Here is a 20,260-nt window from a genome sequence, read left to right on the forward strand (position 1 = left end):
AACTGCATTTTCGCAAGAAATGAGTAAATGAGTTTTTCTCATTACAATCCAACTAAAATAATGCAGTGCTGTTGTTTAAGTTACTTTATTATATAACTCAACTTTTTGTTGCCAATGTCAGTGACTGTTGTGGGACAGTTGTGTAATTTTTTATTTAATAGACATTTGTGGGTGCTGTTTTTTTTTTTTTGCGTATTGTGTCATGCTTTTCATCGTGTCATGAAATTTGTGTATCATTACACGCCTAGTATTTAATTAAGTCACAGATTTACGGGATTATTTTTCACATTTGGCCATATAGTGAACTACTTCTCTGGAGGTGAGAATGTACCACCAAAAACGCATAGAAGTGCCAAAATAAAAGCTCCATTTAAAACGAAAAGTGTGTTTTTGCTGAAATATTACAATTGTTGGGCACATAAAATGTCCTGGAAAATTGTGCCTTGAAAAGAGTTGGAACCCATCGCGTTACAGCACAGAAAACCACCGAAATTAGATGAACACATTTTTTCCAGTTCGTGTTGTGACTTTATAATTCCTGGACATATTGGCAGGCGCAAAAATGTCTTTACCGAAACTCTGGTATGTACATGTCACCACACATTCTTGATCTGCATGTCATGCTTTATGTCTATATCTCTTAGTTCCAGTTGGGATGAACATGTGTTTGAGCTGGTCCTGCCAAAAGCCTGCATGGTGGGACATGTGGACTTCAAGTTTGTGCTGAACAGCAGTATTACAAACATCCCTCAGATCCAGGTCACACTGCTGAAGAACAAAGCACCAGGCCTGGGCAAAGTCAATGGTGAGTCTAGGAACAAACTCTCACTCTCATTGTTTACCTTTGACTATTAATTCCTGTTTAGTTCTGCCAGAACTTAAATGGCTGCCAGACTTTATATTTTATTGTATAAAAAGGTTCAATGTTCAAGCTGTATGATTTAATGACTTATTTGTGTTGCTTGGGACTGCAGAGACAACAGTGGACAGGCAGATTGTCTTTCCCCTGTCTCACGTTCTGCACTCAAATGGAGAGAAGAATGGACAGCCACACCTACATGACTTCTCAGAGGACATCCAGTTCATGGACATTGAGGAGTCACCAGGTAAGAGTTCAGTGAGGAGGGGGAGAGAGGGCGTCAAAAGCTCATTGACAGAATATTTTCACCTTTAAAACCCCTGCCAGCTTTATTAAAGGATCCATCTCTGTCACTCACAGGCTCCAGGCTGTGTCCATTTCTGCAGGAGCACAAGGATGATATCTTGTGTGGGCCAGTGTGGTTGTCCAGTGGACTGGATCTGTCTGGACATGCAGGGATGCTGAGCCTTACTAGTCCTAAACTCCTCAAGGGTCTGTCTGAGCAGTCATCAAGTCATTTATAGTAACCATTCCCACCCACCAAGCAGTATGACAGTAGACTTGCATTAAAGTGATAGTTTAAACACTTACACAAAAAAAAACTGTCACCATTCAGTCACTCCCTTAATTTTACAAATTATGTGATTTTATTTCTTGGAACACAAATCGAGATGTTAGGCAGGATGTTTTGTGTCCATGGAAGAAAGTAAGTCATAGGGGTTTGGAGTAAATACGTTTTATTTTTGAATAGAAAAACAGCTGTCAACCAGTTCAGAGCTGCACTTACATCGAATATATGCAGTATTTAAAAGACCTTTTATATTATCATAAGAGAGATAACAAAAATCAATTATTTTTTTATTCCTAAGTCTTTCTCTGTACTTATTTGACACATAATAGAACCTACGTCATAATCTAGGGTTCTGTTGAAAATCTCAGTCTCTGTAAAAAAAAAAAGAAAAAGAAATGGCACAATTTTTGTTATTCTTTGAGTAAAGGACAAGTTATTGTGCCCTTATGTTCCCCTTTCATTCTTGTTATTTTCATCCCTATTTCTATACAGGCATGGCAGGAGGCAAGTACCGTTCGTTTCTGGTGCACATTAAAGCAGTGAGTGATAAGGGCCTGGATGAGAGTTTGAGGCCGGTGGTGCGGATGCCTTCAGCCAAACCTCAAGGCAGTAAAGCTCACTCACTGTCCTCCCTCCTGCAGAGGGCTCAGGCAACCAAGGTACAGCACAAACACTGGCCTAGAAAATCCAGTACCGGCCTGGAAATACATTTTGAATAGAATTATGTAGTATTGTTAAAAGTTGGAAATAAATAAAGATGTCACAATACCTGTGTTTCTGCAGTACTGGTAGTACTAAGCACTAACTTAATCAGTACCCGCACTCTATTTTACTGACACACTGCTTTCATAATGCTCACCCTGTTATTTTAATGTGTGGTTTTACTCTTTTTTTTTTTAACACTTAAATGGACTATAATTCAAATTAATTATGTCCTAGTATGATTATTTAACCACTAAAGGATGCAATCTTAGTCTGCATGAGCTGCATGATTTAAATGAATGTGTGAAGCATACTGGACACAGACATTGAGAATAATTTGCGTTAAATGAGAGATGACAAAGCAGAGCACATGCAGACAATATATTGTTTATAATTAAATCACAGCATTTGCACTTTAACAATCACACTGGGCCATGTAGCCAAGTTTTTCAGAAGTGGAGCTTCTGTCAAATACATCAAAATAAAAGCATGATTCAAAATAGAAGTTAGGTGCCTGAAATGTAAGAATTTGCAACAGAAATATATTACAACTGTACAGTAAAACTGTAGTAATATTATAATGATAATAAATAATGATTTGTGAGAAATAATAATACAAGTTAAGCAGTTTATCACAAGCAAGAGTGCATTTCTACTGAATTTTATTTTTTTTAAGAGCAATGGTATGTTGAAAAGTAATTGTTCTATTTTTTACTTGTTAAAAGTTTTTAGAATGAATTTGATTAGACACCATTTTGATGAAAAAAACTAAATAAAAACTATAACATTTGGAAAAATATAAAAAAGGGCCATAACAAAACAAGCAATGCATACTTAATTGAGAAACACTTAAAGGAAACATGCATTTAATTTATTATTTACATTGAAATAAAGGAGTGTTCAAAAGCACATCCATATTAGCACATTTTTGCTGTGGTGTTTAAATTTAGTATCAAAAACAATGACATTTCACTGGTATCGGTACAGACCTCTGAAATGTTGGTACCGTATCAACACTAGAATTATGTTAAAGTCAGAGGCTTCTCCAGAGTTTGCCTAGTTGGGTTGTGACATTATATTTGTACCATTTTAAATAAAATTAGATGTAATGTAGTTTTTAACCCTTTCTATCATTGCCAATGGATGTTAATCAGAGTTGAACTCATTCAAGTCTTCCCAAAACTTGTTTTAACACTGTTGGGTGACACAAATTTGTTGTATTGCTTCCCTCTAGTGGCTGTAGAGCAACATTGCTTTATCAAAGAAATCTCTCTGACCTTGCATGGCAATAAGTTCGACCCAGAGGATGGGTACCACAGCAAATCTAATTTTTACATTTTCTAAAGACTTCTAATAATCTTTATGTCTTGCTCAGGAAAAGGCCTCCACATCTAAAGCAGATCCTCAGGCTGTCCCTAAAAAGCCTGATAACCTGAGAGGCTGTGACTTGCTCCAGGAAGTGTCTGTCACAATCAGGAGGTTTAAGAAAACGTCTGTACCCAAAGAACGGTGAGAGATACTAGTATATTTCTATTATGTTCCCTCTTAAATTAATATGTTATGTCTTGTACAACATCTCCTGTCTTGGCTTTCACATTATTTGTAAATCCACCTTAGGGAATTATTACCCATTTCAGTTAAATGAATACAGCAGTCTGTTCATAAACATTCTGTGCTGTCTGTGTCTGCTTTGATTTCTCAGAGTGCAACGCTGTGCGATGCTTCAGTTTCCTGAGCTCCATGAGAAGCTGCTAAGAGGTTTGTGTAAGCATGGAGAGGAAAGGCTGAGCTCAGAGCACTGTCAGAGTCTCATCCTGGACATCCTCTGCTGGCTGGCGGGGGTCTACTCAAACGGACCCTGCAGGTGAGCAGGCATTGTGAATTAGGGAGCTTATTTAAAAAAAAAAACTGAATAGACAGTATTTTAGTCTCCCAGTTTCATCTTTTGTCTTTTTAATGAATTTTATCATCCTGTTGTACTTCAGTTTGAGAGAGGGGAAGGAGGGGCTTCTGACCAAAACTAGGAGACGGCTGATGGACATCATCAGATCGTGTTTCTTCGAGGCTGGGCGCAGTATAGCTCATAAATGCTCTCGCTTTCTCGCACTTTGTATTAGGTGAGATTGCGGCCTCTCAGAACACATGAACTAGGCTCTGTTTTGTACTTGTGCAGAAGCAATAATGTTACGTTCATTAAGCTTTCATTAAGAATGTTGTTGGTTTTTCAGTACCGGTAAAGGAGACCCTGGTCAGCAGAGTTTTGGACAGGCTCTGTTTAGAGCTCTTCTGGATAATATGACTTATTTACCTGCTGCAGCCACAGGAGGTAATTTCATGATAGCAGATAGTAGATTTGTTTGTTACATTGAAAAGATGTTACTTAGTGAAAATGGACAAATTTGCTTAACAATGTAGTTGATTTAGTCAAGATCATCTTAAATTGATTGTTCTTTTTTCAGGATCTGTCTTCTGGTACTTTGTCCTGTTAAATTACGTGAAAGATGAGGATCTGGCTGACTGCAGTACTGCTTGCGCCTCTCTGCTCACTGCTGTCTCTCGGCAGCTGCAGGACCGCCTGACACCACTGGAGGCGCTGTTGCAGACCAGGTCAGCTGAGCCGATTCACTTCTGAATGTGTTGCACTTAAAATATGCTCTTGAATTGCTGCTTCAACTGCAAGTCAGGTGTAAAAAAAGATAGATGCTGACTATTTTCTTTGGGAAATTTGGAGGAATTTCCTAAGCCAAGTGAAACAGATATTACATTTTTTTTTTACTGGAATGTGAAAGGTTGTTTTATAGGAATTTAGATATGGTTAATTTAAGGAGATGAAGTGTTATTGAGTCATTACTGCTGTAACCAACTAATTGGGATGTCTATCCAGATACGGTCTGTATGGGTCTCCATTCGACCCAGTGCTATTTGACCTGGAGGTGAGCGGGTCTTCCTGTAAGAATGCTTTTAGTAGTAGCGTTGGGGTCCAATCGGATGAGATCGACCTTTCCGACATTCTCTCAGGTGCGTCAATGCATTTTACCTCACATCTGTACATTCGGAAATGTATAATAGAGCAACACTTTAGGGATACGGCAGTGTAATGGTTTTAGTGTGTTATGTCAGGTAATGGGAAGGTGAACAGCAGCGGGGCTGCAGAGGGCAGTTTCACAGCTCTGACCGGCCTGCTGGAGGTCGAACCCCTGCACTTTACTTGCGTCTCCACTAGTGATGGCACCAGAGTGGAGAGGGATGACGCAAGTATGTTCACCGGTACGTATCCCTCTTTTCCATTTCTTTCTCTTACAGTTACCACCTTATTCAAAAATGCAAAATAATATGCTGGAACATGACTTTTGTTTGGCATGTTACATCTGCTGTACTTGTAATTGCTGGGACTACTAATGATACTTCAACTGTAGAGGAAATACCTCAGATGTCATTGAATCCTGTCACCACCATGGACCGAAACACATCCTAAGACCTGCATTCAGTGCCTGTTTGATCTTTTCATGCTTTTGCAGTGAGCACGTTTGGTGTGACACCCACTGTGACAGGGCTGTCTGCTGGGTCCGTCGGTGAGGCGTCCACAGCCCTGAGTTCGGCTGCGCAGGTGGCCCTGCAGTCACTGTCTCACGCCATGGTGTCTGCCGAGCAGCAACTGCAAGTTCTTCAGGAGAAACAACAGCAGCTTTTGAAACTGCAGCAGCAGGTCAAACATACAAATCCCACCTCACACACCCAGAACTTTCTTTATTCAAATTAATATTGATTTCCTGATTATTTCAGTAATCATAGACATATGATTTTGTGGCCTTGATTATCTAATGAAGCAGAAAGCCAAGTTGGAGGCCAAACTCCACCAGACCTCATCGGCAGCCACCGCAGCATCAGGTGTTGTCAACTCTGTGCCGTCCAACCCATCCTCTGCCCCAGGCTTCTTCATTCATCCCTCAGACGTCATCCCTCCCACCCCTAAAACCACCCCGCTGTTCATGACGCCTCCTCTCACCCCGCCAAACGAGGCTGTGTCAGCAGCCATCAGTGTGGAACTGGCTCAGCTCTTCCCAGGATCTGTCATTGATCCTCCACCTGTGAACCTTTCAGCACAGAATAAAAACACACAGAAAGCCAAACCGGTCAGTCCTGAAAACCTTTTCTGCTTTATGTATTCAAAGCATTTTAATTTTAAACAATCCTGTTCAGTCCTCTTTCCTTAATAGGGAATAAATTGTTATTTTTGCCTCAGGCAATTTGTGCAATATCGCAGAGGCTAGTGGGTAACAGATAGTGTGTTGTGGTGTTGTTAATGTGACTTGGAACCTGTTATTTGTGCTCCGCTAGCAGATGTTGGATGGTAAATACAGTAAATTACAACTTGTGTCTGTTTGTGTGTGTTCTCAATGTAGAACCCCATAGGAAGTGGCCTGGCATTGGCGCTCTCTCAGGCCTCTCACTTCCTACAGCCTCCACCACACCAGTCTATAATAATTGAGCGGATGCACTCAGGTACCTCATATCACCTTCAGTTGTTCTCGCTCTTGAACCCTCTATCTAGAGCAGTGTTTCAAATAGCACACTTTTTAAGACAAAATAAATTATGAGGCACACCACTATCTCACATAGGATGATCATCGTGTTTCCTTTTCAAGAACTTGTGCATGTTTTCTGTCTTAATAGCGTGTATACTTGTAATGTTTGAAATTTGGCTATGCAAAAAAAAACAAGTCACATACAGTGCTTGCATTAGACTTTCTAGGGTCATTTTAATTTTCATATTTTAATGATAATAAGACATTTAATAGCTTTTATTTTCATTCACATTTTCATTTTTAATCATGAACTTACAGGATGAGCATTTAGCAGATATGCATTTATTTATTTATGAAGAGAACAGATGAACAACAGAGACACGAAGCAGATTCATGTTTTTTCCCCCGCAGTGACAGCGGAGGCCACGAAAACACGACATGTGAGCAACTCAATATTACAAAAAAACAAATATGATTAATATATGAACAAAACATGTCAAATATTAACTGAACAGAACTCAATCGACAACTCAAACCTTCCTCATCGATGGGTACTTGCCTTGCGTAATCAAACACATCAAGATAGACTGCTGCTGAGGCAATTGTCATTTTGCATCTTTGCCTCGGATAGAAAAATTCTCGTGGCAGTTTTAATTTGGTTTTGGAGGCTGAACCCGGCGTCAAGTACCGCGTTGCCCTCCACTTGACAAGATTTGCAGAAAGCGTCACAGAGGGGTGATTTTACGAGTTTGTCACATAAAAAAGCGGGAGGTGTGCACAATAAACATTGAAAACATGTATTAAAAAAAAGCTTGCAGTTACTTTGATAGCAGAAAGTAATAAAATGACTTGTTTATGTTTAGGTCTAAGCGTTTTCTTAGTGAATTTAAATTGGTTCAATAACTATGAAAAAATAAATTGAGACATTCAATGTCTCTTCAAAAATGTTAACAGTTTTTAAATATTTCTTGTTGCTTAGTACTCTCAAAGACATTATTGGTGAAGCATAAACGTGTGTGAAAAACACTTTGGTGTAAAGTGACGTCACTTCATAGACTTCAATGTATTCTGCAGCGCTGACGTGAGTCATGTGAAAGACCCTTAACGTGTATAAATATCACTCACTTTTGCACATTAATCATTGCTTTTCACAATCACAAAAGTGACTGATTATGGTTTCAAAACAGCTAATTTCTCCAAAAGTTGAGGAGTTTTTTTTTATTTTTATGCATTTATTTAATTTGTGGAATTTTATAATTTTCCACAGCACACCTGTCAATCTTTCACTGCACACTAGTGTGCCGTGGCACTGTGATTGGGGAAACACTGATCTAGAGCCCTTATTCTAGAATGTGATCTTTGGAACCCATAATATGAGAATCCTGATTGTAGTCCCTGTTATAGAACACACTAAATCCCTCATAGAACAGACTCTCTAGAAACCATGTTATAGAACCTTCTTTCGACCTCTTGCTAAAAGAATCCTCTTTCTAGAGCCCTCATTTCTGAACACTTTCTAGCACACTTGCGATGAGATTCCTTATTCTAGAGCCCTCATTCTATAACAAACACTAGAACTCTCAATATGAAAATCCTAATTTTTGAGCACTCATTCTAAACACATTCTCTAGAGATCTCATTCCATAACACTCTTTGGAACCTCTGGAATGAGAATTCTCATTCCAGAGCCCACCTTCTTGAACAGTGGTTCTCAACTGGTTTTGCTTCGGGACCCAGATTTTACATTGGACATCAAGTGGTAAGCCACCATAGTAAAAAAATGTATAAATAATTTTTGTTCAATATTTTCAAGTGTAATGAATGTATCAATTGACATTATTTGTATTATTGGTGTCAACAACAAAAAGATTCAGGAAGTTTTCTCTCCCCCTTTTACAAGTTGATGAGTATATTTACATAAGCCCATAATATTTATTATCTTGTTAATTCCTAATTTCAAACAGAACATATCATACACAGGAAAACTCTGTTCCTAATTTGTCCAGAAGTCTTGGCGGTCCAGACATTAAAGCCCTTTATGTACATGCCCTTGTATTTACAGTGCATTGACGTATAAGCAGAGGAAAGGCCATGATGGCTTCTCATTACATGGTTAGGTCACTGTTGCTAGTCTTTCTAATAATAGTAGCCTTATAATAATAATACTACTACTACTAATAATAATATTGCTAATAATAATAAATTATTGTGTTTATGGAAAATGGTATAGATTCTACCTAATAGATTATTTAATATGGAACTGTAACATGTTTTTGTTTAAATATCACAGTTACTGTTACTGCTGTTAAACTGTGAAACCGTTTTGTGAGGGTGGTGATATATAATTAAAAGAAAGAAAAAAAAATATTTTGACATATCTGCGTTGCTCTGTTCCATCGATTTAAACTAGAAAACTCTAACTAGAATAAAAAGTCTCTGCTTGAGTTCAGATGGCCATTGATTCATGCACGCCAGAGATGCAGTAGATTAGAGCAAAGCAGATCATTTGCGAGAGTTGTTCCATTACACTTAAAAACAAGATTTAATCCCACAGAGAAAATATCACTATATCAGATGAGAAGCCTTTGCTTGCTTGCTTAACATGCTTAACCCAAGATTATCATTAAATTAGCTTTGGCGGTTCTAAATTTCATTTGGGCACCCGTCAAAAAACTTTCAATGGCTGAACCATGGCGACCCAGTCCGAATAGACCTGCGACTCACTTTTGGGTCACGAAACACCATTCTAGAACACTCTCTAGAACTGTCACTTCGATAAATCCTCATCCAAGAGCCCTATTTCTTGAACATACTCTCTAGAGCCCTCATTCTAGACACTTTTTAGCACTCTTGTCATGAGAATCATCATTCTAGAGCCCTCATTCTTGAACACACACTAGAGCTCTCAATATGATAATCCTTATTTTAGAGCCCTCATTTAAGATCAGTCTCTGAAATCCTTGATATGAGAATCCTCATTCCAGAGCTCTCATTCTAGAAAACACTCTAGAACTATTGCAATGAAAATCCTTATTCTGAAGACTTCATCCTAGAGTACACTCTTAAGAACTTGTTCTGAGGATCATCACGTTTGACTCCTCGCATTGAGGATCCTCCAATTTAAGCCCTCTCTTTAGATTCTTAAATGTTCTCTAAAGCTTTGATTCTAGAGATCTCACCATGAGAACTCCAATCATCTTCTAGTGTAAGGAATTGTGTCCAAACTATATATTTTAAGGAATATTCCTCCTTTTTAGGTGCTAGGCGGTTTGTGACGCTAGATTTCGGCCGGCCAGTATTGCTGACGGATGTGCTGATCCCCACGTGCACCGACTTGGCCTCCCTTTCCATCGACATCTGGACGCTTGGGGAGGAGGTAGATGGGAGGCGACTCGTGGTTGCTACAGATATCAGCACTCATTCTCTGATTCTACACGACTTATTGCCCCCTCCTGTCTGCAGATTCATGAAGGTCTATATACGTTTATCATGACCGAATGCAGTGTTTTTCTGTTTAGCACACAGACAACCAGTTTTATTAGCCACAACACCTCCACTGCCACTCACTCTTTGCCCCTTCCCCCAGATCACTGTGATTGGGCGATACGGCAGCACTAATGCCCGTGCTAAAATCCCATTGGGTTTCTATTATGGCCACACCTACATCCTGCCATGGGAGAGTGAATTAAAACTGATGCATGACCCTCTGCGGGGTGAGAACGAAGCCGCCAGTCATCCAGACCTGGATCAGCATCTGTCTATGATGGTGGCCCTTCAGGAAGACATTCAGTGCAGGTCAGTGAGACTACAAAGCTGTTAGTAGCATTGATTTAAATATTTAAAATAAAAAGTTAACAAACTTTCAATTTTATTTATAATAATAGTTTTAAATGCAGATTGGTTTTAAGGACCTGGGCTATATACTCTATGTAGTATATATTTTTTTTACGATTGTCATGGGCTGATTCAGGGTCAGAAATGATCCAGGGCTTGGAGCAAAATTGACAAATATTTTCCAGATATGCCCTTGAGGTGATACCTTTTTTATAAAAGTTTTATCTTTTATCTGACATGCTTTTTTATGTTTTGTGTCATATAATTATGGGTTCGGATGCTATAGTTATGATTTGCTTTAGTTTATTTAATTCACATCAATTCATTAAGTATTTGACACAAATGTGCAACACATTAGTCTAAATATGTTAATCTCTTTTGCAGGTATAATCTGGCCTGTCATCGACTGGAGACGCTGCTTCAGAACATCGACCTGCCACCTCTTAACAGTGCTAATAATGCTCAGTACTTCCTGCGTAAACCTGACAAAGCTGTAGAAGAGGATTCTCGCGTTTTCTCCGCCTACCAGGACTGCATTCAGCTGCAGCTGCAGCTCAACCTAGCCCATCATGCTGTACAGAGGTTGCGTGTGTCTCTGGGGGCCACCCGCAAACACCTGCCTGAGAATTATGACCCTAGAGATCTTGTTCAGAATTCTTCGACGGAACAGCTCAGAACCATCATCAGATACCTGCTGGACACGCTGCTAAGCCTGCTACACTGTTGTAACGGTGAGAGAGGCAGCTGGTCTAAAGAACACCTTGTTATTTCAAAACTGTTTTTTTCTAATTAAATGTTCTTGGTGTTACTGTACAAGATTGATTTGTGCAGTTTAGGTTATGTGCACATTAATCTGGATAAATACGAATGCAGCGTTTTCATGTTCAAAATGCTCTGTTCACACTGCCATTTTCAGCCATTTTTTTCTTTTCTCGTTTTCTCCCCAATTTTGAATGCCCAATTCCCAATGCATTCTAAGTCTTCATGGTGGCGCAGTGACTTGCCTCAATACGGGTGGCTTAGGATGAATCTCAGCTGCCTCCGCGTCTGAGACATTCAATCCGCGTATCTTATCACGTAGCATGTTGACTGTGATACCACATCTCCACAACATTGGCCGCCATCTTGATTGTTTAGGGTTGGATACGTCATTCTTCCCGAATATCGTTTCTGAATATCTCAGTTTTCCCTGTCCACACTACAATGCAAAGACAGCATTTTCACATTTATCCACTTGGGAGAGTGTTTTTGAAAAGCTCTGTTTTAGTAGACAAAAACGCTGTCTCAGTGTGGACGGAATTCCAAAATGTTTTCAAATGAAAATGTATTTGTGTTGACGTGGCATTATTCTTTAACATGCATAAATGTATATAAACATTTTCTTAATTTATTAGAAACATTTTACAACTTTCTCTTCCTATGAAACATCTTTTCTATCCATGCAGCCAGAAAAATTATTATTATTAATATTAACCAAGTTACATCATAGCCTACTTTTGCGAAAATCTGTTTATTTACCATTTTGGTGAAAGTTCTCTTTAATATAGACTTAAATCAGATTACGAAGGTTAGTAGTCAGAATACAAAAAGCCATTTCATGTTATGTTTTAGTTTTCAAGTCTTATTTTTGGAGGTTTGTTTTCTATTCCTGTGACATTTAAAAAAAAAAAAAAAAACAAGATGTTTTTTTAAAAATATGACCTTTTAATTGTCCAACAAGAATGATTGCTAAATGAGTTCAGGAAAGGGGAGGATGTTGAATTGTGTCCAAATAATGTTTAAAAAAAATTTTGATTAGTTTCAGTTTAGAGTCATTGAATGGAGTGACATTTATGGTCAGCAGCATTGAAATGCACTGCAGCGGTTATTGAAAATTGACACTTGACATCTGTTTCTCCTATCTTTTTTTTCATATTCTCTTTCTGTATTAATGTGACAAAGTTTAATGTCAAATTGTATGCGCCCCCCCCCCCATTTCTCTCTCAGGTAACCCTGTGCCCTCAGTCTTGCAGAACACGTTTCACGCCCAGGCATGTGAGGAGCTCTTTAAGCAGCTGTGTATCAGCGGGACTCCTAAGATCCGTCTGCACGCGGGTCTTCTGCTGGTTCAGCTCTGTGGTGGGGAGAGATGGTGGGGCCAGTTCCTCTCCAACGTCCTGCAGGAGCTCTACAACTCTGAGCAGCTGCTCATCTTCCCTCAGGACAGGTAAAGCAAAAACACACACACACACAAATACATACAGGCATTACATAACATCTTTACCATGAGTTTTGGTCTTGCACAGAAGTAATGACATTGCCAGGACTATTGAGAACATCTTTTTATATTCCTTAAGGTTTCAAAAAGATGCTTAGAACTCATGTTTATCTCGGTGTTCATTTCCTCAGGGTGTTCATGCTGCTGTCTTGTATTGGCCAAAGATCTTTGAGTAACAGTGGAGTTCTGGAGGGATTGTTAAACCTGCTGGACACTCTGTTAGCCCCTCTGCAACAGACCTCTGCAGTACAGCACCGCAGGACAGAAGGTGTGTGCATGTGTGTTTGAAAGAGAATGTTTTGCTTTGTTAGTGTTAGATTTTAATGTAATGAAACGCATGTCTGTCTTTCTATGTGTGTGTCTATGTAATGTTGTGTTTGTGTGTTTGAAGGTGTGTTGGATATCCCCATGATCAGCTGGGTGGTCATGCTGGTTTCCAGACTACTCGACTATGTGGCCAGCGTGGAAGATGAAGCCACTGCAGCCAAGAAGCCTATGGGTGGAAAAGACAGGGAGAGATCCTTCACAGGTAGAACTCTAGAAAGCAAGAGAACCTTCAAGAACAGACCTGTGATTGAGAATTCAGAGATGATGCATAAATCAGTCTGATGGTTTTATAAAGATATCCTAGACAAGACAAGAACAATGGCTTAAGACTGTGTGTTTTTGTATACCTACTAGAGATTTGATTATCTTCAGCAGACATGTCTTTTTCTTTTTCCAATCACATCAGGGAACCAGTGGAGCTTTATAAATAACAGTCTGCAGTCTCAGAACTCAAGCAGATCAGCCAAAGGCAGCAACAGCAGTTTAGATCGTCTGTACTCACGCAAGATCCGTAAACAGCTAGTCCACCACAAACAGGTACATGTGTCTCGCACAAACTTTTCTGCCCATATTGGGTGCTTATATTTCATGGTTTAGCATACCAATTTTAAATTGTCTCTTAAAATATTTGCCTTTGTAGTTGTAGTGGGGATGTTGATCTATTCCTTTTTATTGCAGCAGTTAAATTTACTGAAAGCCAAACAGAAAGCTTTAGTGGAGCAAATTGAGAAGGAGAAAATCCAGAGCAACAAAGGTTCCTCCTACAAGCTGCTGGTGGAACAGGCCAAACTCAAGCAAGCCACGTCCAAGGTGACACCTCCAACCTCAGCCTATGGACATCTTATCTTTGAGACATAACTAACTTTTTTTTTTTATATATATCTCTTAGTTTTTGGCATAGGACAGCTTTTGGAGTAGTTACGGTTGTTGTAATGTACATCTGACCTATAAAGGGAATGTAAAATAAACCATGTTTTTTCCCCTTCGGCAGCACTTTAAGGATCTGATCCGTTTGAGGCGAACAGCAGAATGGCCACGCTCCACCTTGGACTCGGAGGCATCTGTGTCAAAAGAGGCCCCTGAGGTCGAGCTCCTACCTTTCACTTTATCTCACGAGCGCTGCATCTGTGTCGTACAGAAGCTTGCTCTGTTCCTCCTCTCCATGGACTTCACCTGTCACGCGGACCTGCTTCTCTTCGTCTGCAAGGTGCGACTCTTTTTCTTCACGGTTTTAGAAATGTGGCCATGTCTGCTTATCAAATTGGCTCTGTGTTGACCAGTAACCATGGAGTAATTGGTTGTAGATGCGCTTAAGCTCAAGAAAGTTCATCTTAAATGTTTTAACCTTAGACCTCATTCCACCACCTGTGCCTGGTGTTTTGCCCACACCTCTTAAGTAGGGTTGTCACGATACCATAATCATATCTTACGATACTATACCAGCTAAAGTATCACAATACCAATTAGTATCACCATACCACATGACAGTGTGTTAATCTTAACACAGTTTGTCATAGCAAAGGTGGTTCTTAGAAACTAGCCATTCCACTTGTTGTCAAGGAAACAGTGAAAATAACTGATGGATGAATTGGGAGAGGGTGAAATGGACTAACTTGTTATCTAATACAATCTTAGTTTGACGTAAAAAGTCTTTAATCTTCGCCACATTAAAACAGGCTGTCAGCAGCTTTAAACTTTTATTCCATTATTTCTATGATTGTTTGATTGTTGGTAACATAAAAATAAAGATATTGTAATGTTAAATAGACTGTTTTGAGCAGCTGTTTTATTATTACAGATGCTTCGGCCCCTCTTTCCTGGTAAACAGCTATGTGAATTGTGTTGTGTAAAAAGCATCTCCCGCCAAAGTTTTACTTAAATCCATATTATCCATTAGGAGACAGGACCACCAAATTAACACTCTGGGATTCAGATGTGCATGGGAAAACGTATCGGTTACCTAACGTAACCTCGGTTCTCTCTAGATGAGGGAACGAGTATTGCGTAAGCTAGCTTACGCTACGGGAAAGATTAATCTTTTCTGAGATATTGAAGCCAAAAAATTATCCTTAATTTTTGTATCCATTGTCAACGCAGTGTGGCAGCTGCAGACCTTGAGCGGGCTAGCTAGCGAGCTCATAGGTTGCTCTGCGGCAACTGCTGCAGCCTATAGACGAGCTTGGGCTGAACTCGCATCCAATGAGAGGCGTCCGCGCTCACTGCATCAAAGCCCGCCAAAATGGGCGTGACTAGAGTGCATATAAGCGTAGTTCAGTAGGCTGGAACCCTGGTTTTCATTGACTGAAGCGAAAAGTCGCGCGTGGCGCGAAGCACGGCCGGCTACGCAATACTCGTTCCCTCATCTAGAGAGAACCGAGGTTACGTTAGGTAACCGATACGTTCTCTTCACGAGAGGTTCTCTCAGTATTGCGTAAGCTAGCTTACGCTACGGAACCCATTGTCAACGCCGTCGCGCCAAGCATCCACTGTATGAGCCCCAGGGAATTAAGGGGGACCCGGGGAGCCCTTATGAGTGGGGAAATAATATTTGGCCGGCAAGAATGCGGGTCATTGATTGTGTAATACATAAGCACATAGTGGGAAGGGAGCGACAGAGCGGCGGTGCCGGTCTGTGTGGAATGTGTCCCATCAGTGCAGCTCACCAGGGGAGCTGTAGCGTATTAAACCGCTAGTAGTTTTGCCTGCAGAGCGGGCACTTCCATATTGTAAAATCTGACAAAGGTGGAGGGGAAGTCCATCCCGCTGCCACACATATGTCGTGAATGGAAATCCCGCTGGACCATGCCCACGAGGATGCCATGCCTCTAGTGGAGTGAGCCCTAATGCCCAACGGGCATGGCAGGTCTTTTGACGCGTATGCAGCAGCAATAGCGTCCACTATCCATCTAGATAGTGTCTGTTTCGAGGCGGCGAGACCTTTGGTGCACCCTCCGAACGAAACGAAAAGCTGCTCAGAGCGTCTGAAAGCAGCGGAGCGCGCAGTATACAATCTCAGTGCTCTGACCGGGCAAAGGAGATTGGCGTCGCGTTCAGCTATCGGATGCTGGCAGCGCCGATAGGGAAATGACCTGTGCTCTGAAAGGAGTACCGATCACCTTGGGAACATAGCCATGTCTAGGCTTTAAAATGACCTTGGAGTCACTTGGTCCAAACTCAAGACACGCAGCTGACAGACAGCGCGTGAAGGTCTCCCACACGTTTGACTGATGACAGGGCAGTCAGAAAGCGGTTTTGAGTGAAAGGTATTTCAAATCCACGGATTGAAGTGGTTCGAAAGGGGGCTTTCATAGTTTCGAGAACTATAGAAAGATCCCAGATAGGAACCGATGGGGCGCGGGGGTTCATCCTTCTAGCTCCCCTGAGGAAGCGGATGACCAGCTCGTTTTTACCCCATGACTGGCCGTGCAGGGGTTCAGCGAACGCCGCAACGGCCGCCACATACACTTTGAGCGTGGATGGGGATCTGCCCTTATCCAGCAGCTCTTGTAGAAATACTGAGCAGCGACGACACCCCACATGTCCGCGGGTCCAGGTCTCTGTCGGTGCACCATTTTGAGAACACAGACCATTTTGACGCATAGAGTCTTCTCGTGGAAGGGGCTCTAGCGTGTATGATGGTGTTTATTACTCCTTCTGGCAGAGCGACGGGTAGTCGTTGATCACCACGCATGCAGCGCCCAGCTCTGGGTGGGGATGCCAGATTGTGCCGCGAGCTTGAGAGAGGAGATCTGCTCTCACTGGGATGGGCCACGGCGCTGTCAGTGACAGCTGCGTAAGCTCTGGGAACCATGTCTGATTCTCCCAACGCGGGGCTATGAGGAGCACCGAGTGACGCGTTTCCTGATCCTCTGCATTACCTGTGGCAATAGCGAGACGGGAGGGAAGGCGTAAGCGGGCGTCTGGGCCAGTCCTGGGCCAGCGCGTCCTCGCTTTTCGAGAAAAATATTGGGCAGTGAGAGTTGTCTTTGGACGCAAAGAGGTCTATCTCTGCTCTGCCGAATAACGTCTGGACTGTTTGAGCGTGCAGGGACCATTCCCCTGGGGGAATATTGTCTCTGGACAGTCTGTCCGGGCCGTCGTTCAGGTGGCCTGGCACGTCGCGTCGCCCTCAGCGGCGCAGGTGGCACTGGGACCAACTCAGTATGTGTTTCGTCAGATGGAAGAGGTTCCTGGATCTGACACCGCCCTGACGGTTTAGGTAGGATACCACAGATCTGTTGTCCGAACGGACCAGGGCGTGGTGACCCTGAATGACCGGGAGAAAGCGCCGCGGCGTACTCGACCGCTATCATTTCCAGACAATTTATGTGAAGGAGCTTTTCCTGAACTGACCATAGGCCGAAAACCGGAGAGCCCTCGCGAGACCGCGCCCCAACCCGTGTTGGACGCGTCTGTCGAGATGACTTTTCGGCGAGATACAGCTCCCATTGTCACTCCCCGCTGATACCATTCGGCCACTGTCCAGGGCTGCAGAGCTGATATACAGGTCTGAGTCACCTTGATGGGCTGGCGGCCTGTGGCCCAAGCCCGGCGAGACGCGCGGTGTTTAGCCAATGCTGAAGCGGCGCATGTGCAGTAAACCCAGCTGAAGTACTGCTGCGGCTGAGGCCACGTAACCTAGCACTCTCTGGAATTTCTTCAGAGGCGTGAGGCTGTTCATCTGAAAAGATGCGGCTAGTCGCTGAACACGGCGTCGCGCGCTGTGTAGATAAGCGAGCCGTCATTGCCACGGAGTCTAGTTCTATTCCCAGGAAGGAAATGGTCTGACTGGGCTGTAGTGAGCTCTTGGTCCAATTGACTGCAAGACCCAAACTGTTCAGATGGCTGAGGAGAACTGCTCTGTGAGACAGAAGCTCCATATGTGACTGAGCCATAATCAGCCAGTCGTCCAAATAGTTCAGAATTCACAAACCCTGACTCCGCAGGGGTGCGAGCGCCGCATCCATGCACTTCGTGAAAGTACGGGGTGCTAAGGACAGGCTGAACGGAAGGACGGTGTATTGATAAACCTGGCCGTCGAAGGCGAATCTCAAGAATGGCCTGTGACGGGGATTTATCTGAATCTGAAAGTATGCATCTTTCAGATCGAGAGAAATAAACCAGTCTCCCTGGCGCACATGCGCGAGGAGTTTCCTGATTGTAAGCATTTAGAACGGTCGTTTTGCAAGCACCTTGTTCAAAACCCTGAGATCTAATATGGGTCTGAGGCCGCCGTCTTTCTTGGGAACAAGAAAATAACGGCTGTAAAGCCCCGACTCGCTCAGAGAGGGTGGCACTTTTTCTATGGCCCTTTTGCACAGAAGGCTTGCTATTTCTGAACGAAGCATGCACGCTGCTTCCGTGTTCACAGTGGTTTCGAGCGCGCTCTGAAGCGAGGAGGGCGGCGATCGAACTGTAGCAAATAGCCCTGTTGTATTGTGCTTAACACCCACTTGGATATCCCTGGAATAGCTTCCCACGCTTTGAAGCGTAACGCTAGAGGGTGAATGGCCAATTCGCTCTGATTGCCGCACACAGAGCGCTGAACAAAATGTGTGAGCGCGTTTAGTGTGTTCATGCATGATTGCTCGCAGACAGCATGAACAGGCTGTTTTGTGAGTGACTTCCGATTGGAATGAATGGGGAAAGAGTCACATCTGTTACGTGATGCGCAAGCATAGTCATGGGCACGGGACTTACACACAGAGGAATGTTTGCTGGCCGTGTAACAGCGGGCAGAGAATGGGCGCCGCACGCATTTGTGGGCGCCTTCATTGATTCTGACGCTTCGAGCGGTTCATAACCGCTTTATGTGAGCGTGCTCTGGTGGGGACACGAGACATGCAGTGCTTGTGTGCAGAAGTGAACACTGGATTGTGGGCACATTTTCTACACATAGGGCTGGTCGTGTGACAGAGCGGGCAGAGAATGGGCGCCACGACGCATTTGTGGGCGCCTTCATTGACTCTGACGCTCGAGCGGTTCAGTAATCGCTTTATGAGAGCGTGCTCTGATAGGGGCACGGGATGTGTTATGCTTGTGTGTAGGGGCGAACACTGGGTTGTGGGCACTTTTTCTACACATAAGACATGTTTGCTCTTTACAAGATTTATTTGGGTCGCCGTGAAAACGGCGTTTGAGTGCAGGCAAGCGGGCAGTGTCACCGGCTTGTTGGCTGCTAAATTCACCACTGTAGTAGCCTGAGAGAAGGGGACTGACAGGGGGCAAAGTTTTGACGGTGGTCCGGCCGCGGCGGGACTGAGCCGTCGTTTGTTCAACAAAGTTAGGAAGACTTCGGTTGCTCTGGTTTCAGCGTTACCTTAAATCGAGGCCCGCGGGGGGGGGCGGCGGTCTGCGGCGGCTGTCTGAACGTGATAGAGGGCGGCCGCCCTGTCGACGCTGAGAAGTCTGAGTTTGTTGAACTGGGCGCTGTGAAGAGGCTCGTGCAGGAGGCTGGTCACGTGAGCGGCCTGCAGAGGAGCTAGCGCGACGCGGCAGGAAGAGGTTCATGGCTTGGGTGGCTTTCTGGACTTCTGAGAAGCGGTCAACAATGCCACTCACCGCGGAGCCGAAGAGACCGGTCGGAGAGAGCGGTGCGTTGAGGAACGTGGAGCGCTCTGCTTCTCCCATGTCGGCTAGTGTTAGCCATAAGTGTCTCTCGGTCACAGTCAGCGATGCCATGCACTTCCATAGAGCTTGGGCTGCAGCTTTGGTAGCGCGAAGGGCGAGGTCTGTCGCGCTTCGTAGATCAGTAACAGCCTCTGGGTGCCTGCCTTTCTCATCCCACTCCCGGAGAAGGTCTGCTTGTAGGATCTGTAAAACGGCCATTGAGTGCAGCGCAGATGCGGCTTGGCCGGCGGCGGAATAGGCGCGGCCAACATAGGCGGAAGTCGCTCTGCAGGCCTTAGACGGGAGCACAGGCTTGGAACGCCATCTTGCGGAAGGCGGACAAAGGTGTGCTGCTACCGAGTCCTCGACCGGGGGAATGGATGAGTAGCCTCTCTCAGTGGCGCCGTCCACCGATGCGAGAGAGGTGGAGACGTGGGAACGGGTCCTGGCTGAAAAAAGAGCATTCCACGACTTTGCAAGCTCTGTATGTAATTCCGGCAGGAAGGGAGCGGCCCGGGCCGCGGGTGTAGAGCGGCGATGGCTTTGAAGAAAGCAGCCGTCGAGTCTGTTGGGTG

At 43.3% G+C, this 20,260-nt stretch overlaps 1 protein-coding gene across 3 annotated transcripts in view; it reads left to right on the top strand.

Annotated features, from left to right (window-relative positions):
• Positions 1-20,260, top strand: part of LOC127662259 (baculoviral IAP repeat-containing protein 6-like) — a 144,765-nt gene that overhangs the window by 41,174 nt on the left and 83,331 nt on the right. For 2 of the 3 annotated variants that reach the window (XM_052153387.1, XM_052153389.1), the window contains exons 13-35: positions 645-805; positions 975-1,106; positions 1,220-1,351; positions 1,923-2,089; positions 3,508-3,641; positions 3,835-3,996; positions 4,118-4,249; positions 4,361-4,458; positions 4,592-4,739; positions 5,017-5,150; positions 5,253-5,399; positions 5,651-5,838; positions 5,963-6,265; positions 6,536-6,635; positions 9,916-10,130; positions 10,245-10,453; positions 10,877-11,223; positions 12,479-12,698; positions 12,881-13,017; positions 13,141-13,278; positions 13,483-13,613; positions 13,755-13,886; positions 14,068-14,283. In XM_052153387.1, the coding sequence (XP_052009347.1) occupies positions 645-805; positions 975-1,106; positions 1,220-1,351; positions 1,923-2,089; positions 3,508-3,641; positions 3,835-3,996; positions 4,118-4,249; positions 4,361-4,458; positions 4,592-4,739; positions 5,017-5,150; positions 5,253-5,399; positions 5,651-5,838; positions 5,963-6,265; positions 6,536-6,635; positions 9,916-10,130; positions 10,245-10,453; positions 10,877-11,223; positions 12,479-12,698; positions 12,881-13,017; positions 13,141-13,278; positions 13,483-13,613; positions 13,755-13,886; positions 14,068-14,283 (3,883 nt within the window). Of the gene's footprint in view, positions 1-644; positions 806-974; positions 1,107-1,219; positions 1,352-1,922; positions 2,090-3,507; positions 3,642-3,834; positions 3,997-4,117; positions 4,250-4,360; positions 4,459-4,591; positions 4,740-5,016; positions 5,151-5,252; positions 5,400-5,650; positions 5,839-5,959; positions 6,266-6,535; positions 6,636-9,915; positions 10,131-10,244; positions 10,454-10,876; positions 11,224-12,478; positions 12,699-12,880; positions 13,018-13,140; positions 13,279-13,482; positions 13,614-13,754; positions 13,887-14,067; positions 14,284-20,260 lie in introns of all 3 variants that reach the window. The other variant, XM_052153388.1, reaches the window with a different exon arrangement.

The sequence above is a fragment of the Xyrauchen texanus genome, chromosome 22, assembly GCF_025860055.1.
Source record: "Xyrauchen texanus isolate HMW12.3.18 chromosome 22, RBS_HiC_50CHRs, whole genome shotgun sequence".
Classification (NCBI taxonomy): Eukaryota; Metazoa; Chordata; class Actinopteri; order Cypriniformes; family Catostomidae; genus Xyrauchen; species Xyrauchen texanus.